The 25849-nt window shown below is 39.3% G+C and overlaps 1 protein-coding gene across 4 annotated transcripts in view; it reads left to right on the forward strand.

The window, feature by feature from the left end:
• IKZF1 (IKAROS family zinc finger 1) overlaps positions 1-25497 on the forward strand; it is a 67623-nt gene extending 42126 nt beyond the window's left edge. The window contains exons 4-9 of one of the 4 annotated variants that reach the window (XM_051610006.1): positions 4554-4613; positions 6697-6957; positions 12553-12720; positions 14691-14816; positions 18921-19055; positions 23385-25497. In XM_051610006.1, the coding sequence (XP_051465966.1) occupies positions 4554-4613; positions 6697-6957; positions 12553-12720; positions 14691-14816; positions 18921-19055; positions 23385-24091 (1457 nt within the window). In that variant the 3' untranslated portion in view covers positions 24092-25497. The remainder of the gene's footprint in view (positions 1-4553; positions 4614-6696; positions 6958-12552; positions 12721-14690; positions 14817-18920; positions 19056-23384) is intronic. The other 3 variants (XM_051610007.1, XM_051610008.1, XM_051610009.1) reach the window with 3 other exon arrangements.
• Positions 25498-25849: the final 352 nt, after the last annotated feature.

Consider the following 25849-nt stretch of genomic DNA (forward strand, 5'->3'; position numbering starts at 1 on the left):
GCTCTGCTTCTCTTGAGTTACTGTTGCTGTGTGGGGAAGAGCACAAACCGCAATGTTTGTGCCAATAGTGTTTCTGGAGAATGCAGGTTCACAGGTGCCAGAGTCGGCATGTAGATGTGTGCATCCACACAGATAATAACCACGTGTGCTGGGATCATTTTCATATATGGTAGTGTTTTTACCTCACTGTTATGTCTTGTCATTTGGGGTTACTTTGCTTTTTAAAAATGCCTTGCTAAATGCCCTTTTGCTACTTCCTCATCCTTTAATGTTCATGTCAAAAAAATCTGATGGAAGCAGAAGAGACAAAGACAAAGAGGATGAGAAGCTCTGTTCTTGCCATCATTCATCAGCAAACTGTTCCCTCCAGTCTGAAAATCTTCCCAGCTTACTTCTCAAAACAGAAAAGTGTTGATAAAGTTTGTTACCAACAAGCTGGCGGCAGTTCCCTTAGCTTCTCCACCATGCAGCTAGTAAAAGACTGAGAGCACTTCTGTGAGGGGAAGCATGGGTTACACATACATGGGGAACTTGGGAAATAGGTTTAAGATGGCTTTCCTTGATAATGCTCTTTCTGTCACCTTTAAAACTGATTTTTTCTGGTAATTCAGATGATGAACATTAAGTGGCCAGGTAGCTAACAGTCAGCTGAAAAATCATCTTGAATCCTATTCAAAATGTACCAGTGAGTACCACAACAAAGAGAATAAATATGAACTAGAACAGCCCCTTGGGTTGGTTACAGATTGTTCCCTGCTGAAACAGAAATTCAGAAAGAGATATAAAAAGCACCTAGCTCCAAGTGTGTAAGTAGATTTCAGAGGCATTAATTGTCTCTGTCTTTAAACTGTCTGTCTTCACTGGTGCATTAGAGGATTCCCACAGGTAACTACCAGGATGATATGGGGAACCTGCACATTGGAGCAAGCAAAAGCTACTTTTTGTACCTACAGAGAGGACATGCTTTGCTGGTTGTTTGGTTGACTTGTTTGCATTTCCTATGGCTGAATCCCATTGCAGTCCCTGGAAGATGATGTTGGTGTGTTTTGCAAAGCTGAAGCTGAGTGGTGCATGCCAGCAGGTGCTGGCATGGGCTCTGGTACCTGCTGGGCACCTCCCCACAGGCAGCAGCCGGGAGCCCAGCAGCGGGAGGAAGTGGCAGTCATGGGTGAGGACATGGGTGGAGCGCCTCATGCCGGTTGTCCCATGGGAGATAGCTTATCTGGGAACGCCTGTGTTTTTTGAATAATATACATTTGATTGAAAGCCAAAATTGGAGTAGGGAAGAAATTGGCTGCCAAGAGCTGATTTGCACTTGGAGTCAAAGGAGGGGCAGGACAGACCCACAAGGAGGATCTCCTTATCCATCAGTACCAGTTCACGCTACCTGCAGGTGTGCCCCAGTGGTTCCTGCAACTAATTTTCTTTCTGTTATTTTTGTTTCCCTTAAAAAAGCCAGCTGAACCTCTCATTAAGAAGCCTCCTTTTTCATCTGTTTCCCCCTCTTCATCGTGTTACAACCTGTGGTAAAGACAACAGCTCTCTCAAGCAAAACAATAAGGTGCTAGCACCCCATCACTGTCCTGCCTTACCAGCCTTGGACGTTTACCTCCCACTGTGCCAGTGGTTTCTCTGTCCTGTGACACAGTGAATGCTGAGCCCTTTTTTAATGGAAGCCCTACATAACAGCTGGTGTAGCATCGTCTGCATAAAGCTTTTTATTTATTCATGTTTTCATTTTGAACATAGCTATTAGCTTGCATTGTAGGCTCTAACTTTTCAAGCAATTTTGTGCTGGCCTATAACTTTAAGGATTTTGCAAATGCAGATACCACAAATGCTTGATTAACTGGGCAATGCAATGCTGTATTTAGAAAGGAGAGGGCAAAACACTTGAATACATTTGCTTTGTCTGCAGCTAAATAATTAGTTAGTTTGAATCAGTCCTACCCACGTTGTGTTGTGTCCTCTAAATTTTACTGATAAAGGACTGAGTCCTTTGCATAACTGCCCAGACCTTTTGTTGGCCTTTTTCACAATTTTGTGATTCTTCATGTCACTTCAGAAGCTCATAGGGGAAAGATACTATTAATGGAAACATAATTTAAGTTAAATAATTAGTCTTTGTTGTTGTCAAAAGGAGACAGTGAATAGTGACTCCTTAAATTTTCTGTGGACAGACAGCTCGTTGATGTGCCTTGTATTTCTGAGAATGGCATCCTTCACCTGCAGTGCTCTTACAGGGTGAGAGCAGAGCTGATACCATAGGAAATGACCATGATGTAAAAAGAACGGGGGAAAGGTCTGGATTTCAGGTCACAGCAAAGTGCTAGAATTTGGTGCACTGTAACAAAACAGAGTATCTGTTTTGTCTTAAATCCTAAGTAAGAGGTGGAATGCCTGCTCTGTTTTCTGTTTCTTCACCTATGTAAACAGGAAGAGATCCTGATTGCTTTTGTTGACAGATATTGGCATGCTGAGGTGATTTATTTTGGCCTGATAAGGGGTTTTTTCACCTTATTCTGCCTTTTTAGCAACATTTTATATATATATACATATATATATACACATATTTATAAATGGTGGTGTTAAACTTTTTCTCCTCCTCACTGTAACATTGCTAATCCGCTGTTCAAATGAGCCAGATATTGTTGTAGCTTCATCTGTCTCCTGCTTGAATAGTCGTGGTGCTTCATGAAAAACTCTTGTTTCATTTTAAAGTTACCAGTTAAGCATCAACTAACACCAAGAAAATACTTCTGACTTGTCTTTATATAACAAAAGAGCCATACAAACAAAAAATTACAGGCACCCAAGTTATCTGAAGCAACCCAAAGAGAGGTCTTTTATATGCTATTTGTTACACAGTACCAAAAAGACATTCCATGGACCAAAAATCAGATTGTTGTGGTTATTTTCAAAGAAAGGCTGAAGAACAACTTCTTAAAGGCACATATTTGCCACAAGATGCAGTTAGGTACCTACTGTGATAAAAAAAGGTGCTCAAATCCCAATAAAAGTCAAAGGGAGTTAGGGAAATGTACTGTTAAATGCCCCGGAAACTTCAGAGTGATTTGTATGCTCCTGTAATTCTCTAAATTCCTTTGATAGTCAGGCCTTATGCTTGTTCCTTCTTTAAAAGTCCCACTGGAGAGGAATATGACTTGGGAGGTGATTGCTTCCTTCCAAACGGGACTTTGGCCCAGGTACTTAAACTGATGCTGTTGCCAAAGTGGGAAGGATTTTACATCTGGGAATGAGTCCCACAGCTATCAAGGAAGGTAAATTGGCAATGGATTGAAAACAAATCACTAGTTCTTCACGTGCTGCTTTTTTTTTTTTCTAGCTGCCTATTTCTCTGTCCTTTAAAAGTCACCCTCCACATCCTGTTTCTCTGGATGTCCTTTCCTTTACTCCTTTCTCCCTACTCCTCCACTCATTACAAAATACCTCTCTTCCCTCTCCACATTGCTTAACTCTTTCCAGGGAAGTGTGACCCTGTCTCCTTCCCCTCCAACCTGCCTTCCTGACTGTCCCAGACAGAGTCTTGTGGTGAGCTAGCTACACTGCTCTTCAGTGACAAATCATATCATCACCCCTTGGAGTTATAATTATTTATTTATTTGTCTGCATGGAGGCATTAATTGAGCAGCACAGCTACAGCAATCCAGGGACATAGCTGTGGAGAGCTTTAGTAAAGACTGATTGGATCAATATCCCTTTCATTGCTTATGTCAAGTAATGAACTCCATCATCACTTGTGTCAGTGTGGCCCATGACATGTGAGTTTGCATGTGGCTACTCACATGCAGGGTATAGTGTGTGTGTGTGCAGATACATTGTGAGGACAAGACTTAGAAATAAAAAAAATAAAATGCTGATATACACAATCATAGACATAGACATAGACAGACAGACAACAGACCGACAGACAGACAGACAGATAGATAAAATTGATCTCCTTCCATGGCACAAGACTACCAGGCATGAAAAGAAAACAATGCAATTTCACTTTTTATAACTGCAGTAACTAGAAGCAAAGACATATAAATAAGAGATAATTCTCACATGATGTTGACAAGAAAAACCAAACAGTTGCATGTTGGCAAAAAAGTAAATCCTGAGAGAAGGCTTGCACTGTAAGGGTAGGTGGTTTCCCTTGGGGTTGGAAAAGGCTGTGTTAGGTGCTCTGCTCCTGCTGACCCTTTCAAAAAAGTTAAGCAAAAGTTCCTCTTGACTTCAGCAGGAGTTAACATGTGAGCAAGGGGAATACCCAAGAGGCTTTATACATCTAGAAAACATGATAAAACTTGTTGCATGCTTTGGAAGAAAAGGGCATTTTTACAAATGGTAATTGTTCTGGCCAGGTCAGGATTCCCCTGCTAACTGTCCTGCTGCTGTTCCTGCTTCATCCTAAAATGCTTGTGTTGCTTCTATGATGATAGTTCTGTCTTTCTCCTAGGTATTTCTTTTATAGCAATAATGGTATCTTCTTTTACATTTACTGCTAACAGTACCACAAACCAGCATCCTGTTTGCCTTCTTTATTGCAGCTGCGTATGGGGCAGAAGGCTTTAGGGACTTTCATGCAATAATTCCCAAATCTTTTTCCCGTAAGTATACTGCAAACTCAGCTCACTACAGAGCATTTCCATCTAGTTCCTGCTTGTATGATTTTTGTTTGTGTCATTTAGCTTCTCAGTAGTGTGTGTTTGCCTGCATATGTTACCAAAGGGCGTAAGTAGTCAGGTCTTTTTGCTTCATTCACATGTATTTTGTTTTAACATAAAGCCTACTTCAAAAGCCACCTTCTCCAACTACCTGGCAGGCAAGGAGTTTGTAATTGTTCTGCATAAAGTTATTTACATTCAAATTATCATTACTGTAATTAAGAAGGGGAAAAAATTGTATGTGAATGATAGAAAATCTGTCAAATGCTCAAGCCAAGTAGTTCTATTGCTTCCATTTGCTATAGTGAAAACAGCCGTATGGGGTTGTAGTCCTGTAAATTTGCAGAACAGTGTAGATCACTTCTTTTTAGCCAGTCATACCATCTTTGTAAATTATTGTTTAGTGAGTCTTTTTTTTTTTTTATATATATTTCTAAATTATCTCCCTTTTTAGGGCATAGCTTTTAAAGGAAAAACTGCTATTTACGATATGCACTCATTCTGTCTTGCATATGATTTCTATTAAAAAGGCAATATTTGAAAAATCATTCTGCCTAGACAGGTAGACTATAAAGGATGTTCATCAAGCAGTGTTCAGAAATGTGAACACCTTTATGCTCAGCATGTTTCCCAATAGGATTTTGAGTCAGATACTCTTGTCAGTCACATCCATGCAGTCCCACTGGGACACCTGGGAGGCTGCAGGGTGTAGCGGAGAAGAGTTTGTCAAACCTTTACATTTCAAATGAATGTCAAGATCTTCCATTTCCTGGGGTAATTATTGCCTATAGCTTAATTATGACATTACTACACCACCACTTATGAATAAGGCTACCATGAAACTACTTTTCCACAAAAAGGAAACGACCTGGCCCTTACTGGATGAAACAGATCCTTCTTTTACTCAGCTAGCCGCTAAAGACAATGCTCTCCTTTTTGGGGTGGGGTGAAGTAAGAGGTTTTTCACTGAAAGGAAAGTAAGATTTGGTGTAATGAAATGGTCTTTTTCAGCCTAATGAAGAATAATTTTTTTCACCAAAATTGTCAGATTAGAAAGGAGGGGAATAACTGTAAAGAAGATTAATTCTACACAAAACACTATACAGTCCTGTGGAGAGAAGAGCAATGAACACTGGCATTTACTGATCTGAACCTTGGCCCTTTGCCATAACATTTACCTTTGCTGTGTTCATTTCAGATAAAATTTACCAACCCACATGTTAGCACATGTAGTGAGGTTATGCCAGATTTATACCTGAATTATTCTTCTAGCTGCCAGAGATTTTCACCTATGGGTTTGTACACAAAGGACTTAACCCAAAAAGTAAAAACAGTTCTACTCACCTTCGCTGGTTGGACTATACTTTAATAGCAGCTCATAGCTGTAGAGATCCTCTCCTCTTAGTGATCATAATTCTGCTGTCCTAAAAACACAATTGTCACTCCTATAATTTCCTGTAATGCTAGCTTTTGCTATTAAATTCTTCCTTCAATCCTTCCCTACCTTGATTTCTTTATCAGTGTTTTTACTCTTTGCTTTGCCATTTTCTTTGCTTACCTCATAGAGATGCAAACCAAATATTTTGATTCAGTACAACCCTTGGGATATTCCTGCCAAGTGGAGAATGTTGCATTTTCCATCCATTTCCATCCATTACTTTCTTTCACAATTGTTCTGGACAAATGTAGGTGAAGTGGATTCATTTTAAGTTTCATTCCAATTAGGCCATAGTGTCAAAACGAACAAATGCAAAAATCTCAAAGGGACTTAGGAACAGACTTGTAATGTTTGGGTTCCCAGCTCCCTGCATGCCTTGTATTTGTCTTACTGATACTCACCGTTCATTGCTCCATGTGTTGCAAACTCATTGCATTGCCCATAGAAATGTAGTTGTGTTTGTAGCTTTTGTTATTTAGGTATACTGTACATGCTGTTTAGAAGTTAGCTCCTTTGATGTGATTGTTTCTTTGCCACCATATTTATTCTGTAACAACACTGAGTGGCATCCTCTATTGTTTTTTTCAGCTGGTAATATTAAAATAGAGACTCAGAGTGATGAAGAGAATGGGCGTGCCTGTGAAATGAATGGGGAAGAATGTGCAGAGGATTTACGAATGCTTGATGCCTCAGGAGAGAAAATGAATGGCTCACACAATGGCCCAGGCAGCAAGGCTATGTCAGGAGTTGGAGGCATTCGACTTCCTAATGGAAAGCTAAAATGTGATATCTGTGGGATAATTTGCATCGGTCCCAATGTGCTCATGGTTCACAAACGAAGCCACACTGGTAAGGCCTGCCATAGTTTTTCCTTTAGTTGACAAGAATTGGCTGCATATTAGGAATTAGGACTTATTTTCTGTTTCATGCACATGTTCCCTCTTGCAAGATAATGCAGCATCATTGGGCATTTGGAACTCGGTTAATTCATTGTGCCATTTTGGACAGCACAGGAACTGGGATTTCTTGATGGCAGTCCCATCTATTGGGCTAGAAATTGTGCAGTTTGTTTGATTTGAAGCTACATGAAAAACTAAAATGAAGAAAAAAGTGAAGAAGTCTTGCTTGATTTCTAAAAAATTTCTGAGTGTTGCTGAAGAAAAACCCATTTGTGGCTAACTCTGAAATTGACCCAGTTCTAATGTTCCCAAAAATGCAACAAAGCTCATTATGGAACAGTGATTATTGAAGTGATTGGTAAAATAAATGCTATGGGAACTGTACTGGCAGTCTTAGTAAAAAGAAGGGGTTAATTTGATGTCAAACGTTTCATGAAGTAAAAACAAGTACTTTCACTGGTCAAATGTGGACTAAAGGGTTTCCACTGGAACACTAAGAGACATGTCAAGATGTGCACCACAGAGATGACTTTTCATTATACAGTGCTGTGAATCTTCTTGCTTCAATTTTCTAATTCTAATTAGTCTCAAAGAGTGCAGAAAATTAAGAGACAGAAGCAAATAAAAAACTAAAGACAAAGGTGAGTCGCATTTTATCTGATATAAGCTGTCTAAAAATTAGACTTACAATATAAACTCTAGGGACATAAAAAGCTAGAGAAGAACTGAACTGTACTGTTGTGCTACACAAGTTACTTTGAAAATAAATAAATAAATAAATACTCATGCTAGTGAACACACAGATACTTTCTTCCTCTACATCCCTCCTATCAAGCTTAAATGATTTCACCAGAATTAGTGAAATTAGCAAAGTATTTTCAAAGTGTAATGGAGAGGATCCATGAAAAGACCCTGAGTGCCATCCATCCTCCCCAGTGCTAATGCCTGTCATTGTAACTGTGGCTTTTCAAGCTCTGGAAGGGTGCGCTCTGTTAGTGTCATGTGGGTTAGACATGTTCAGAAGCAGTGCTGGTGATAGTACTTCAAAGTACTTGTCAATTCAATATGATAAATCCCTCTGCCAGGGAAAAGCTGATCATGATCTCTATTGGAAAAGCCGCAACTCGTTCTCAGAAGAGAGGCTGCAGCCTACTTCCTAGATATTAGAAAGTACCTGTTGGTCAATTGTTTTCTTTTTTTTCTTTAATTGAATGCTAATGTGATCCTTTAAAAGTTGATAAATGCATATATGAAAAATGACTTGGAGAAGAGACTTTTTAAACAGATCCATGGGATTGAAGAGGATGCTGTAGTAGTTGAAACAAAATATTGCAACTTAAAATGCACTTAGATGTAGAAGTCTTTGTGCTCATTTGAGGAAGCTGCTGTTTTAATTAAAAAAAAACTGTTGCCGCTTGGGAGGAGCTGTTTTGGATTCCTGAGGGATAGAGACATTGTTTGCACCAGAGCTGAATGGCCAGTGTGGGAACACACCTGATTTTAGGGAGGTAGTGGGTAGAAATGCTGTTGCCTCCAGTGCACTGGTTGGTTCCAGGCAGGCCAAGACTCCAGAGGATGATATGGGGCAGCATCCCTGAGGCCACCTCACTGATTTCCCTGGCAAAGCCATCTGGTTGCTCAAACTCACTGCCTGGCAGAAGGACTCATGTGCCTGCCAAGGGTGCTCCGGGTGCTACCATGCCGGGGCTGTCTGCCCTTTGCAGAGCCCTCCCTTTGCCAATGGGACCCTCTTTTAATCAGGGAACATAATTTAAACCTGCAGTGGAAGCACCCCACAAGCTGCACTTTGCTCAGCAGGACCCCCGCCTTTTACACTTAATAGAACTAAAGGGTGTGAAGTTGTGCCTCTGAGTCCTTCCATGGAAAGAAAGCCTTGGCTTTCTCTCCCACCTCACTCTCAGCTCCTCTCCTGAGCAGCCTCATCGTGTGAACCCAGGCAGTTTTTTGGGAGCCTGGCAAGGGAGTGGAGGCTTGGAGCTGGTAGTTTAAATTAAAGGGACGTCATGGAGAAACGGTGGTGACTGCTTTTCCTTTCAGCTGTGCTGCGAAAATTAAAGTAGAAATGGGATATACTATTACAGACATTTAACTGACTACACCGAAGCCCATTTCAATACATGCCCGGTGAAGGAATAAGCCTCGCAAATGAATTACTTTGCTGCTAATTCATGTAAAACCTGCATATGCAGTGAGGTTTCCTTAAATAAATATTTGATAAGTGAACAAAACTGTAGCACACTAAAGTGCCAAAATAAAATGACTGCCTGACCTGATAAAAGGCATAATTACTTTTAATGAATACACCTGCCAAGCGCAGATATGCAGAGCAGCACCTGATATTTCTGCCCCCTCCTGTCTGCAAGCAGCTGTACAGCACTGACTACTTCCTAAAGCCTTACCTGTTGCTCCCATCTGCGGAGCAAATCCCTCTCAAGATGCCCAGCTCTCCTCACTGCCCTTCCCTAAGGCTTCCAGTATGTTGATTTTCTACAGCTTACTGCTGTCTTGCTCAGTGTTTAGGAAAAGATGATGTAGAAAAGAGAGAGAAACCCCCTCCAGCTCCCTGGTGCTGAGACTTCAGGGTATAGATTCCAGCTTCAGTTGCTCTGTGTGCACATATATGTGTGCATGTGCATACGTACATACGTGCACATATATATATATATTCCCTCCTTATGTGTATACTCCTTTAACTTGTCACCACTTAGTTCACTTGTGTCTTGCTAGTTGGGTCTGAATGTCTCAAATTTATTTAGAAAACTAATGCCAAACGGAGAATGAGAATTTAAGGGAAAAAAAAGGACAAGAAAGGGAGCAATACACACTTCCGAGTATTAGGTAGTTTTGTCATTTTATTGTTTAAGGAATCAGAGAGATTTCAATCAAGACAATAAATACTCATCACAGAGTAAGTGTCCAGGGCCCATGCTCTCACTAAGGCTTACAAATCACTCCAATGGAGGTTAATTCAATTCAGGGCCCTGTTGCAGTTTTTGCTCCTGGGCCCATATTCATCCACAGCTACACCCCATGCAGTGAAATCAGCCCAGGATAGACGTGCTGTTCAGAACTGGAAAGAAAATAATACACAGACCTCACTGTTAAAACGAAAGATGCATTGAGTATTTTTTCTTTTTTGTCCTGTCCCTTCCTCATTTTGGGGGGATAGTGCCACATTCAGTAACCTTCCATCAGCAACTGTCCCCATCGGAGCAGGGCTGGGAGCTTTGCTGGGCTCACAAGGCAGGTGTTCCCTACCCTGGTAGTTGCAGCCTGGATGATCAAGGGCTGGCCAAGCTACACATAGTTTCAGGATCTTTCAGTGGCAGTGTCATTTCCCCTGTACAGCAACATGAGGGCAGGTTCCCTTACATTTAATTCCACTATTAGTTTTGTAGAAATATTTGGTATGCAGCAGTCTTATTTGAAGTGCTCCAATTTGTCTTCTCCACCCAGTGCAATATTTCACTCTGTAATTGCAAGAGCTGTAGGTTGGAGATACATTTCATTCTTACTTGTCTTTAAATTTCATTCCTACTTGTCTTTACATTTCATTCCTGGAATATTTTTACTATTCTTGATTTCTCCTCTTATGCTCCTCTGAGTAAAAATAACAGCAATGAAAGCTAGCTTAGTAAGAATTATTAATTTCTTCTGAATTTGTGTCCCCGATAACAAACTGACTTCTTCATTACTGTTTCAGTCCATTTATGAAAAATACCTTCCACGCTGAATAACTGCCCCAAAGATTAAGAGGTAAAGCAGACAGACTCTTACCCATTTTCTTTTTTCCCTACCAACTACTGTGCATGGCTTATGAAGTACATTGCAGAATCCTGTAAGGCTAGTGCTGGCATTTTGGTGGACCACCCCAGTAAAACCAGTTGCAGATACAGTTTAGATGAATAGAGCTACTTGATGGATAAAGACAGGAGCTTGACAAGGGAGTATGCTCACCTGCTTGAAGCTGTTGGACCAATGAAAATATCTTTCCATAAAGTAGATTCATTTTACTAAGTGCTGAATGCTAAAGTTGCCATCCCTGATAGTAGAGTTTGCTGATTTTTGGGTTGGGACTGCACTGCTGTCTAATTGATTTGCAGCTGTTCCTCTGCATTACCCAAAATTCGAAACCTATCATGCTGCACATATATGCACATGTATGGACATAGAAGCTGGTCCCTGATGTGCAAATACATGATGGTTAAGTGAGAAAGAAGAAAGAAATTGTATAATTTGTGTTTCTTTTTTATATATTTTAACTTCAGCTGAAATTTTAAATTCAATATTCCTGTTGTATAAAGAAAATTAAAACTAAGAACTGGTCACTTCTGGGCTGTTTCTAATATCATCAATGCATTATAATTACTAAAGCAGATTACATTTATGCCTAAAGAGAAACAGAATTCAGAAAATTAGTTTCAAAGGCTGGTTTGATTTTGGCGAGGGCTACAGAGAAACAGGCGTGCAGGAGGAGTTCCTGCTGATGGAATGCTCTCATGTATGATTTTTCCTTTACTCCTGTCTGGTACAACTGGAAACATTTTATTTTCCAGTGCTTTGAGAAAAGAACACATCTATCTTAATTTTTTTTAAAAAAACAGCTAAACAAGTAAATGAGCATATTGATTTTAAACAGCACCAAAAAGCAAAAAAACAGCCATATCATTTTTTGCAAAGGCTGGCTGATTTGCTTCCTTGATAACAGGCAGCAGTTTAGACTAATCAAGGCTGTGTTACTTGTGTTTCTTCAAGTTTTTCCTTGTGTCTGTCCGAAGTGTAGACCAGCACAGCCCATTTTTGCAGCTCCTCTATTCATACTTTACCCAGAAAAGGGCTGGGACTTTGGACAGGGCTTCCTTTGCACTGTCTTAACTTATGTGATTTTAGTCTCTCTCTTTCTCTCTCTTTCTCTGTCTCTTTCCTGATTTGGCTGCTTAGGGACAGACAGGTAATGGAGAAGAAATTGAAAGGGAAAATACAGGGAAAATGTAAATGAAAAGAAGTTATTATAACTGTTATAATGAAGTGCCTTTCATTTAAATATAAGAATGTAACGCTGAAATGAACTTGTGATCCTGAAATGCATTTTTAATGAGTTTCCTTTTTATTTTGCTGCTTCAGTGGCATATTTTAAAGACCCTTTGAAAAAAGCCACATTAAAAACCCCACCAAATGCCACAACATGCAAAATTGGATATTGGTTTATTCCAAAACTGCTGATCAGGAAGAGTGGCTCTTCAACACAAAATGTTGCAGTCACTTTATTTAAATGAGTTTGAATTTGCATTGTGATGTGCCATTCTGATTTAGAAAAAAAAAATTAGATTTTCAGATCAAATTGACCCAGCCAGTGAAGCATTAAGAAACTGGCAGGTTTAGTCTGAAAGCCTCATGTTATATCAAACCTGCAGCCGGTGGAAGTCACAGAGCAGCAGTGAGAAAACAACTTTCTCGCTGAAATCTTGCTCTTGTTACCACACAAGATTTTTTGTACTCACAGATTTTCTCCTTCTCCCCACAGGAGAACGCCCTTTCCAGTGCAATCAGTGCGGAGCCTCCTTTACACAGAAGGGCAACCTTCTGCGCCACATAAAGTTGCACTCGGGTGAAAAGCCCTTCAAGTGTCACCTTTGTAACTATGCCTGCCGTCGCAGAGATGCCCTCACAGGACACCTGAGGACTCATTCAGGTAAGTGTAGGTGGGGGACCATCCAGGGCCTGCTCCTCACCACACCTGCTGAGAAGATGGGGGCATTTGTGGCCACCAAGCCTTGGAGGTCTTCTCACCCTGGAGAGGCGAGTGGCCCCATGTTGGGGTTAACCAAGCTGTGAACTTGCTGCAGTGTTTTACCAGCAAATAAATGACTAAACTTATCTCACACTCATGATCCTTCACCAGAACTGTTTTTTCATCTATTTCTTGGCTGATTAAAGGTTTCTGTATTAGGGTTTCATCTTACAAGCCTCATGTGAATAATCCATTTCATGGAACTACGAACATGAATTAAAGCTGAGGAACGTTTTAGGGTTTGGATGGCATTTATCCACATACCGAGATAAAGTAAGGTCTAAATCCAATAGGTTTTAAGCCACAAAGTCTGAAAAACCTCCTGTCTGGTAGTCATTCTCAACTTAAGGAGTAAACACCACCTACAGCATTTAGCAACTCTTATTTGTTGCACCTTACTTTGAAAGAAAAAGGGTGGAGAGGATGGAGAGGGTGAGAGAGAAAAAGATAATAATTTTCAAAAAAGAGGACTTGTCTAGAGTTTTTCAGTGTTTTATCTCAACAGTAATACGGAAATAACTGAACTTTTCCATTGCCATGAACCTCTTATTGACAGAAGCCATGGTCACATACCTTCTGTGAAGCAAAATAAATTTAGCACTGTTAAAGTGCCTTCAAAAGCAGCGTGTTGTCTCACCTAGTTTCTCAAGCCAATCTGGAAATGCACTTTGTTATTTGGACAGCAGACCTACAAAACCCATTGCTGGAATTGACATTGGTAACTTTACTTACCAAAATTGGCTTTGGGACCAAGTTGTGGGTAGCAGAAGGGGAGCTTGCAAAGAGGCATTTTTGTGTTGTGTGAAACTATGGAAATGCTTCTCTAGCTCACACATTAAACAATAAAATCTATAGTATTGGTCCCACAAGTCCAAAATAATTTCCACTTCTCCTGTTTGGTCTTGGCCCAATTCAGGAAAGCACATCTTGAAAATCCTATTTTGCCACCTTCTCCCTTGCTCTTACTGATTTTCATGGTTGCAGAATTTTAAACATTTTTTCTCATATACACGAAATCACACCTAGATGCTTTCGGCACACAGGAACCCGTAGCTAAAGAGACAGTACATGAACTATAGACTGTGATTAATTGCTACAATTGACATGACTACGTGATAAAACAAGCCTAATATGGATGTCTGAGTCTGATTTTCACCTGAGAATTTGTAAATAAAAGTCAAGTTAAACTGTGTAGCCATCTGCAATTGTGAATTTACATATAAGGTGACAGTCTTGCCGTGCTAAGACAAGATTCAGCTCCAGAAGTCCATGAAACTTTATTGTGACTGTGAAATTCCTGGAACTACCTACATCTGGATTGGTGTAATACAGAAAAATATTTTGTCATGCCATTTCTCTTGAATTTCCAGAAGCAGAAAACGTGAAATCTACCATTGTCCTAAAGGAGTTGAGCTGATTCTGGTTACCTCAGAGCCAGCTGTGGGCTGGTGTCTCTACCTACATCACCAGTTCCTCTGTTGGCAGTCTCTTAAGGGAGATGGGAACTAAAGCATCTACACTCAGACCTTTGAAGTTGTCTCAGTTTCTAACTTGTGTAGATGCCGTTTTTGAAGATTTAATGTCACAGTTCTTATCTGATGTTAATCATCTGAAATCAGCTTGCAGCACCCACAGAATTGGCCTATTGATGTAAAGATATACAACTAGTTTTCCATTGGTGTTTTTTGGTTTGGTTTGGTTTGGGGTTTTTGTTGTTGTTGTTTGGGTTTTTTTAATTGATGAAATCTGTCTTCAGTTCAGCAGAGCACGCATTTATTTTTGGAGTGAGCTTTTTTCCTCTTGCTCTTGCCATTATTAATATGCTGTTGAACAACTCGTCTGTATCTCTCAATTATTTGTGTTTTCTTCAGTTGGCAAACCCCATAAGTGTGGATACTGTGGTCGCAGCTATAAGCAGCGCAGCTCTTTGGAAGAACATAAAGAACGCTGTCATAACTACCTGCAAACTATGAATATCTCAAGCAGCCTTTATTCAGGTAATAAACGTGCCTGTTTGGGGGTTAACATTATCCTGTCACGTGCGCAGAGAAAGGGGTGCAAAAGGAACAGTAGCATTTGTGGCAACTTTTGCTTTGTGGAGGCACGCACACACAGCCCATCCATATGATATTGCATCTGGATTTATTCTAGATTTGATAAATATTTGGCTGTTGTCTCATTTTATTTAGCTCAAACAGAAAGCCAAAGTGAAGCACGGTCATGTAGCAAAACACTAGCCAGACCTGGAAAATTTCTGTTCACCATATCAAGACAGCATGACTACATCATCTCACTACCTTTCCCTTTTTCTTGGAATCCTGTATCACAGTGCTCTTGGTGATGTATTCTTGATAAAGACTTAATATCAGTGCTCTGGTAGGGCTGCAGAATCTTCTGCATACACATCTCCGGGTCTTCCTAACCACAGCTTAAGGCTTTTACTTGTCTGCCAGGACCAACTCATCTAGCAAGGTCTTTGATCTCACTCTTCCAAGCAAGAGGACATGAAGCCAGAGGCATTTAATTTAGCCAGTTTGACTGACACAGTCCAGAAAGGCTAATAATTTGCTGACAGCCTTCTTCCCAACACCCCGCCCCCCCCTCCTTTAAAAATGGGAGGGAGGTGAGGAGCTGTTGTGTTTCTCTGAGAGTATGTTGAAGATAAAGTTCATTCCCTAGAGAATATAAAATCTAAACCTATGCCCAGAAATAGAGCAAGCATAGTGGCATTTGGATTTTTTTTCTTTAACAAAGATCCTAAAGATATAAAATACCTTTGTGTGTGCAGTTTTAGACAGAGAATATAAGAACCAACTTCTGTGGTGGAGTTTAATCCCATCCAGTGAGTTACCTTGCTTGCATACTTTTTTGATCCTGTTAGTGTATGTTATTTGGTTTGTCAAAGGACAAAAATGGAAGGTTCTCTTTGACCTATTTGCAATAATGCCTCATGTAATATTTTCTATCTGGACAGAACCAGAATATGTTTTTACATGGTATCAAATAATGTAAAGTGTATGCACATAATAATAGCAATGAATGCAGCTGAGATGTTTCTGGCAGGCAACATGTTAGAGCAGTGCCCCTCCTAATTTCATTGAGGGCTGGAGAATGTATAAATAGAAAAGCTCAAAGTAATATAGAGTAGGCAGCAATACTTATTCCTCAAAGAGGTGAAAGAATTTAAAAACAAATACTCTGTCTTGAGATTCCAGTGTCTGGCACATGGATTTGAATGCCTGCATGCAGAACATGAAAATCTATGTGAATCAGTAACTGAACTACTACTGAAGTCTTATGAAGCAAAAATGTCCAGATGAAACTGGTGTCAGGAATCATAAACTTCGAAATAATACTATTTTAGAGATGAGCCTTTGTTTATAGCAAATCATGACTGGAGCGTTTACACTACCTGAGGACTGAATATCTAATATCTCTCTAAAACTTGGGGAATTCATGAATGCTCTGGAAAAATTACTTCTTACTTGCATATATTGAAATATCATATAAATCGATATTTGATACAATAGCAGTGCTTTTGCAAATTAAAAAATAAATAAATTAGAGGATTAACTCTGGGGCTACGACCTTGCAGCCAGCCAAAGACTTCACTCTTAAAAAAAATGTAGTGTTCAGTTAATAAATGTATTATTTATGTTTCTAAAAACTGAAACTTTCCTGCATTCTTCCTAGTGTTTTGCTCTCTATTCTATTCTACTTCACTGCAAACATATCATTTTGCCATGTTTACATTATTTCCCTTATAAACTCAAAGATTAAAATGTACAATTTAACAGCTGAGAATGAGTGGGTGTCCTGGAATTTTTAGTGCATTCTACATTATATCTAGAAAAGCAAGTAGCTACATTGCCACTGTTCTTATAAAATTTTGAATGAATCATGATATGGAGCTATTAGAGCTATAATTCAGGCCCCCCTTTTTTTTTGTCCTGACTCAAAAAAGTTGGGACAAAAATCTACCATAGAGCATCTCATTTGACATTCTGCTACAGCAGGATTGCTTTTTACTGCATTTTGAAAATAGCTGTGTGGTATACATAACAAAAATGTAATTTGAAAGGACCTAAAATGGTAGAAGAAATAATTCTTAAAAGGGTCAATTGCAAGTCTCCAGGCACTTGTGGATTTTCATTTGGAAAGATTTAGTTAGTTAGTTAGTTAGTTAGTTAGTTAGTTAGTTAGTTAGTTAATTAGTTAGTTAGTTAGTTAGTTCACAGACACCAAATTACAAAAAATCAGTTATCCAGTTGATATCAAATTTCAGGGAGGTACAGTTGCAAAGACTGGAAATTAGTATATAATTCAATTTTCCCATTTTTTTTAAATAGCAGTTTTAAAAGTGTGGAAGTTTGGAAGTTGAATACATACCTTACCCTCTCTTCAATTGACTAGCAATCGAATCTTACTATATCCCAAATAGATATTTCTTGGTCATTTAACTTTTAACTAAAAATTCAATCTTTTGTTTCCCTGTTGAACAGGCTGCTTTAAAACATTCTCTGTAAGTCTTGTCTTGAAGTGGTATCTGGAAGCCTTAGCCAGCACAAGCGGCTGGCATGTGCTTGTTCAGTGATGACTAGATACCATCAATGTCCTTCACTCTTCTGCACCTTTATGTCCAAATTCTGCTCATATATTCATTGATCACTATCTTTTGTGTCTTGTGGGGCTGGGGCATAGTTCCATGAGGCTCACTCTCAGTGTCACTGTCGCTTCAGTACGTGCTGCTGCAGCAGGGATTCAAGAACTGTTTGTATGCTCTTCAGTTTGGTATTGCAGAGTGGTGCAATGTAGGACACTTGAGTTGCACTTTCCAGTTATCCAGCAGACCCTGATTACACATCTTGCAGGAACAATGAAACTTCCACGATCATCCTTTTATGGTACTGCCATATTGCCAAAAAATAATGTTGCATAGGTATGGTGTGTTCTCAACTGTTGAGAAACACCCAGGCACGAGAGTTCTGTGAACCAGTAAATCCAGGGATAAAACAAATTCTCGGCAGACACAGAAGGCAAAATGTAGCAGAGTGGTGCACCTAATTGAAATAGCCAGCAGAAGCAAAGTCTAAAAAAGAGTATTTTGCTTCTCCCTTTAATAGCAACTCACAAGTTCAGGAAAAATATTCATATCCTAGCAGCAGGTAAAAGTAAAATTAACTCCTTTCTCTCCTGTATCTGACCTCCTTGGCAAAAAAAATAAATAAATAAATAAATAAATAAATATATATATATATTAAAAAAAATCAGTTGTGCTGTGATCTTGCTGCATATCAACTTTCCTTTAGATATCAGAAGTCAGAAATACCATTCCATACACTTTTCATAGTCATTGTTCTAACACTACATTTTCATACATCCCGACTGTCTCTACAGGAAAGTACTGAAGTAAAATGTAGTGAAAGTGAAATAGTCTCTTTCCTAGAGCATCAAAGCTCCTTTCTAATTCTACAGTGTCTCAGCAGCAGTATTGCAAAGCAGTGTTCCACTATAGATGTGACTTTATAAACTTACATCGTTATTTAAAATCTAAAATTGCATCAAGGAAGTACAGAAATATTTGCAGGGGGTGGGGAAGGATGGGGAGAAGTGAGTTGCAAATACATCTTCCACTGCTGGAGTTGAGAAGTTTGTCCATTTTTCCTGCTGAAGAAGCAATGATCATACAAGTGGCTCCCCTGGGAGAGGTGCAGAGGTGCAGTTGGGGGGTGACAGTGGGAGGGTGAAAAGACTTTTTGTATGGTGCTCTGTGTCCAGTATAACGTTAGGACCTCATTTATTTATGGCAATGCAGAGTGGCTGTAGAACAAGGGTGGAGTGATTACATTATGTACAGGCAGACACCTTGCAGTTGCAATCTCATTTTTGTATCCTAAACGAGGGAAGCATGAACATAGATTAATCAGCATGAGGGACTTTGTTACCAAGAGTCAGCAGCTTCCTGTGTCTGCAGTGGTGAGCTCCTCCTCCCAGCTGGTTGGGAGCTAAAAGACCTTAGCTGAGAAACAATAACCTGAAGACAATGGTTCCATTAAAATGGAACAAGCTTGCCTAACCCTTCTGATGTCATTTGATTTCAGTCTTAAAAGAGGAAACTAACCAGAATGAAATGGCTGAAGACCTGTGCAAGATAGGGTCAGAAAGATCCCTCGTGCTGGATAGACTAGCAAGTAACGTCGCCAAACGTAAGAGCTCTATGCCTCAGAAATTTGTTGGTAAGAGTTAAACGTTTGCTGTCTCCTAAAAATAAAACAAACAAACAAACAAAAAACCAAAACAAAATACCTCACAGGATTTTTACTTTTGCTTTATGATTTTATTTGTTTTACTAAATTAGCAATATTTATCTCTATAAAAGCAGATACAGCGATGTGTTGAGGAAAAAGAGAAACACCAGAACTTCTCCAGCATACATTTTTGCACGTTTGATTTTCCATATCTGGAGATTAATTTTAGGTCTTCTTCCTGTCTTTTTCTAATGCTTGTCAACTAGATCATTTCAAGATCTGGACAGGCTCTTGAAGTTTCCTTAAGAACCTGAAAATAGGAACAGAAGTTTCCTATTGGAAAAGCATTTGACTACTCTTTCAGGGTTATTTTATTAACTATTAACTTCTTGGATGACATCCAGATCTGGATATCTTGGTGATTGTGAAGACACGTGTGAACAGTTGAGCATACGCTCGATAATATTCTTCACCCCTTCATAAAGTCTGTATACTTTTAGAGCCTAAAATGAATAATGGAAAAAAATAAACCTAGATCTGAGAATAATACTTAAATGAGAAGGTCTTTGAGTACATTCTATAAATTATGCAAAATTATGCTTCATGCTCATTTGCTTCTAGTAGTTTTTGTCTTAACATGAAAAAATGGAGGCTGCAACTATAAAAATGGAGGCTACACCTGTATTGTTCTGTTTGGTAAGCCTGTACCAAGTAGTGGTTATATCAGTTTCGTAATAGTGAGACCCACAGACAATATTTTGTCAGCCATGTAGAGTTAATCTTAAATTAATAAAAACACGAGAAATAGAGGACAGCTTATATTCCTATCTATTTAGATTCTTTTATAATTCTCCGCACATCAGTTTATAATATCCTATAGGAGACAACCAGAGAAAACTGAATTCCTTGGAAAAAAAAAAAAATTAAAAATTAGAAACATTAGGAAGGTCTTCAGTCAAAAGTCAAGGCAAAAAAAGACCAGGTTATGGGACAGAAATTCGAAAAACACCTTCTTCAATGAGGACAAAAGGGTGAAAGGAAAGTTAGTATTTCCGAGACAAGGAAAGGGGAACCTCAGATACATCAGGAGGTGTAGCAATAGGTCTGAAATTAGGTTCAAGATTGTCTTCAAGTCCAAAGGCAACAATTCCAGGAGGCAGTCAAAGATAAGAAATACTTACACTTATAAAAAGACAAAAGTTGTAGTAGAGGTAGTTAGCAAAAATACGTCAACTATGTGATGCAAACCATATTGATTTAGGCACTCTTGTAACTGATTCCATTAGGCAAAGTACTAATTCTCTGAAAGCTCCAGGAAGATCAGAAGTGTTAAAATTTAAAACGTACTAGCAAGTATCCTATATGCAGTGTATCTGTGGGTGTGGACTACCTTTTTCTCTCTCCTTTTTTCTCTTCACTCTGAGAAACAGTAAAGACAGCCAGTTTAACTATGAGTTTTAGGAGGGAAAAGTTCCCTGTCGGTTAGTTATTCAGAGTGCAGTGTAGGAAGAAAAACCTACTGACAGCAGATATTTATGGCAATTGTCTAACCTTCAAAAGGACAAAGTTTTCTTACAAGAAAATGCCCCCAAATCCTCTCCTTTCCAATCTTCACCTGCTGCTTCATGTAATAGGTACATTCCTGATTAACACAAGGTTGGACTGGCTGATCAGGAGAGCTTTTGGGTAATAAAACATGTTTATTGCTGTAAATTACCGTGTCGTCCCAATCCCCATGCTGAATTTCAGGGAGAAGGAGTAAATGGTATCCTTTGCATAAGGGAAATACTGTCTGCTGCTTCACTACTTTTTCTCAAGCCTAAATTCATTATCTTTCAAAAGTGAGATTGTTCACCAAATTAAGCCAGTTACCTGTAAAATTTTCTCTGTATTCCAAACTGGAATATCTCCCAGACCCAAAAGCAGAACTGAGTCATCCAAACCAGACAGGGAGAACTTCAGACAAGGTTGACATGTTTATCATGTTAAAACAATATGCAGCAAAGTGAGGGTTTAAAAAAAAAACAAAAACAAACAAAAAAAACCCACAAAACAAAACAAAATGAAATGAAAAAATAATAATAAAAAATGCCCACATGCACTGAGAGCATTTTTACTATTTAGGTACCTGCTGCAGAACCCTGAGCTGTGCAAAGCTTGAAGTGCATCACACCATTAGCAGTTTAATTTACTTATGCTCTAATACCCACAGAAATGAGCTATTATTTTTAATGAGTGCAAGTATTACCTGCATTGCCCAGATACAGAATTGATACCTGCCTACCTCAAGTTTGTGTCTATTTCAGACAGTCTGCTTGGAAACAAATTTTGCTTATGAGCACTGGATCTTCTCAGTCCAGCTAACAACCAATTATGCTACATAAAGCAAATACTACCCAAGAAATAGCTACTAAAATCATGCCTTCTGGAATTTTGTGTGTAATGACCAGTCCCACTTTTCAGTGGTAACATGGAATACAGTGCCCATGGAATACAACCGATTTTGTCCTCATTTTTTTTCCCCTTGAGTGAAGGGTATATATTCATTTTAGGTACTTAATTTGAGAGTCTTTCAAAACTTCTATTTTGAGTCTTAAACTTCAAATAAAACTATAGCATTAGAAGGGGTAAATCTGGAAGAAAAAAGAATGCATCCCAGTAGAGAGGTGCTCAAATGGGCAGAGTAACAGGGAAAGGAAATAAGAGGAAGCAGAAGCTTGTGCAGCACAGCTAGAAGGTGTCTCTAGCCATGCCCTACATCCCTTATAGGAACTTATGCAATGCTCAGAGTGTTTCTTTCTCTGCTTGCAGAACATGGACACACCAGTGTGAAACCTTATCTTGTGGGAAAGGCAGACTGCAAGACTTTCTACACTTTAGCCCAATCATTGCAATAGTGTCATGCTAGAAGTTTTCTGGGCTCTTCACTGACTTTGAACAGTCAATCTGAGTAGAAGTTGGGTGGAAAATTGTTGATAAATTAAAGTGAAGGTCTTCTGGTAAAATTTCCATGCTCCTAATAGCATTTCTTTTCTACAAATTAGGACTTTTCAGGGCCTTCCAGCAAATGTCGTGTTGATAAGGAAACAGTGACAGCACCTCACATAGATGTTTGTGGCTTTCAGTGAATTTCTCAGGATCTGCAGATCTAGAAAATCCATCCCCACTGTAAACAATATGCTATCAGTAGACCCTAGGAACCTGTGGGAATTTTTTACCCCTTTGCATTTGCACAGACATATTAGGCGTCTTATAATGACATTGATGGTTTACGCTGAGAAGACTCTTCAGCTTCATAAAATCACCATCTGTGCACTTGAATAGTTTCTCCCACTCCTAACTTTTACTTTCTATCTTTTCCTTAGTCCAATCTGTCCAGAAATTTTTAGAAACTGCAGTGAAACTTAGTGCTCAATACTAGGGTATCCAGCTAGAGTTACACTAGTGCAATCTGATTTTTAAAAAAATTGAGTCCCCCCCTACTTTTGGCATCCCAAATCAAAGTTGAAGTTACAAGTAAAAGTCATCTGGCTCTACATAGGGCTTTTTACCTTATAGGAAAAATATATTCCAACTACAAATGCACTTATTTTTTTTCCATGGCTCTTCGCTGTTCCTGCAGATGATAACTTTTTAATACAACATTCCTAGTTACATGAGTAGATTCTGGTAATGTGTCTAACAGTAACAAGGCTTATTTAAAAAACAAGGGAGGGGGGGGTGTGAAGGTGGCAATATGACAATTTAATTTATTTATTTATTCTCCAAAATTACATATGATCACATTGCCAATGTAGGTTATTTGTAAGAAACTGAAGATCTACAACTAAAGCAAGCAATTTCCAGTCTAAAGTTGTAATTTTTTAGGGAAAAAAATATTGATAATGTGCTTCCTACTCTGAGACACAAAGTTGATGTTCACAGTAACTGTGCTGGTACACTGTCCTCACTAACCACAAAGGCATGTCTCAGCTCACTGTAGGAGAGAGATGAGGAAATCCAGTCAGAAAGGAGAGAGAGAATAAACCACTCAATCTGGAGCTTCCATGAGTCCCCATGTAGTTATTGCCAGAATTTGTTTTCACCCATTTGCTTTTCCAAAGACCTCAAATTATTTTACAAGTTTTAAAAAAAATACACCAACTAACCTTTTTTCTGACCACCTATTATTAGGGAAGCATGAATAAGTCAGGTGAATTTCAGAGGTGGATTTGATCAACTCTTCTCTTCCATGCTGCTGTTTTATTAATCCCTGCTGCTTGGATCCCTAGTTATGTAGAAATCAACCCTCTAACTCCCACCTGTTTTTCACTACAGGTGAGAAATGCCTGTCTGATCTTCCATACGATGCCACCACTAACTATGAGAAGGAGAATGAGATCATGCAGACACATGTTATAGACCAGGCCATCAACAATGCCATCAGTTACCTGGGAGCAGAGTCCTTGCGTCCCCTTGTCCAAACACCACCAGGTGCTTCTGAGGTGGTGCCTGTCATCAGCCCCATGTACCAGCTCCACAAACCTCTTGGGGACAGTCAGGGTCGCTCCAACCATACAGCTCAGGACACCGCAGTGGAAAACTTGTTGCTGCTTTCCAAAGCCAAATCTGTCTCCTCTGAACGGGATGCCTCTCCCAGCAACAGCTGCCAAGATTCAACAGATACAGAGAGCAATAACGAGGAACGCAGCGGTTTAATTTACCTGACAAACCACATAGGTCCTCATGCAAGAAATGGCATCTCTATAAAAGAAGAAAGCAGGCAGTATGATGTCTTGAGGGGAGGTACTGACAATTCCCAGGATGCTTTCAAAGTGATCAGTAGCAGTGGGGAGCAAGTCAAAGTTTACAAGTGCGAACACTGTCGAGTCCTTTTCTTGGATCACGTGATGTATACAATCCACATGGGCTGCCATGGGTTCCGCGATCCTTTTGAATGCAACATGTGTGGCTACCACAGCCAGGACAGGTACGAGTTCTCTTCCCACATAACTCGAGGGGAGCACCGTTTCCACATGAGTTAAAACTCCTCCTCAACAGCTGTGTTACTGGAGCTGCATGAGCCACGACAACAACAAACACAAGTCAACTGGACAGTAAAAGTAACAAGAGAATCAAAAGTTCAGATATCTCCCACAAGAAAATATTTTCCTTTGGTAGCATGCATTGCAACTCAGTTTTGTAAAATGCCTACTGAAGTTTTTACTGAAAATGTTTGATGATAAAAAAACCTTTAGTAATATAAGTAGGAGCTTTTGTAGTCACGTAGCTGAAAGCCCTTCCCTTAACTGATGCTTCTTGCAAACCTCCCTTGCCAAAACTGTTAACCATGCGCAGGATGCACCATGCGGACAAGGACAGGACAGGCAGGAGTGGCCAAGCTTTTTCTCTCTTAATGCCCTGAGCACAGAGCTCTAGCACCAGATGTGTGGTTTTTTGACTTCCTGGTATTATTTGACTCCTTTGGGAAGGTTAAACTCAACAAAAGATGGAGGGGCCCATCTCAGATGACTTCACACATAGCTGGGGGTGGGATGGGACCCCTCAGCCAGAGGGTCCTGAATTGCCTTGATGGTAAAATTAGAACTTCTCCATCTGCAAGGGTGCTGCTTGTATTGACATCACAGCACGCCTTGCTTGTGTCACTTCGCAGGCAAGCAGGCTTGTGAAAGATAGAAGAAACACCCTTGTAAGATACTCTGTGAAGTACAAATTGCATTTAATGTATAGAAAAAGGGTATTGTTGGCTCTTCTTTTAATAAATGTTTTTTCTCCCTATCCAATAAACCACCACTTTTTGTTAAGCAACCCCTCCTCTCTCTTCATAAACAAGTTACAATATATTTAAATTTTCTTTCTTCCTTTTTAAGTTTTAGTTATTTAGAATTGTGTGATGTACAGTTAAGAAAAGCACTAGCTAGAAATATATGTGAGAAACATCTCCTTGTGCACATTTTTCATCTTTTTAAACTGCTCGGAAAATATCCAAATGTCCTTTTCTTACATATGAAAAAAATCCCATTTTGCTTACACAGAAGATGTCATCTTGTAGATTGTGTGGCTCTACTCATAAGTGTTGCACTTAATTATTTTTAAAGCACTGAGCTGAATTAAACCAGCCAGTCAAAATTTGTCCCCTCCTCCATTTTTCCTGGCACTTGCTGTTTAATGAGGGACCAAGCCCTGCAAAGGAAAGGCTTCCTGATCGACAAATCGTTTCACCATGTGCCTAAGTTACTTCTATTTCACCGGAACTAATCTTAAATATTTTTAAAAATGGTGTTTTGCTGAATGGAGGAATGGAGACCAGAGACTGCAGCACTTTGCAAAGTGTAGTAAAATCCACCAAGAGCTTACTCCATGGTGCTGCACATACTGTAATTTCAGCTAGAATAAGAACTTTTATGATGAATAGCTTTTAACCTTAAACACAGTTGATATTAAAAAAAATATTAAAAAAAAGTCTTCTTCACTTCCTCTCCCAAGCAGTTCATTCCTCTCCCTGAACACCCTCATACTTTAAGATTGGGCAAAAAAGAAATTTTTGCAGCTGCATAAATATCGATCATCAGCACTGCAATACTTCCTGGGCAACATTCTTAAAAAAAACCCATCTTATTAATGTATAAATACTTCCAGTCTGCATAATACATGGATATTATCCAATAAACACAATCATACAACAAACAAGACTAGCAATCTTGTCATCCAGTTACACAGTCTCCACGCACAAGTGCATGCAAGCATATGTAGATTTTGTAAAAGAAATTCAATGGAACCAT

The sequence above is a fragment of the Apus apus genome, chromosome 2 (assembly GCF_020740795.1).
Source record: "Apus apus isolate bApuApu2 chromosome 2, bApuApu2.pri.cur, whole genome shotgun sequence".
In the NCBI taxonomy this organism is placed as follows: domain Eukaryota; kingdom Metazoa; phylum Chordata; class Aves; order Apodiformes; family Apodidae; genus Apus; species Apus apus.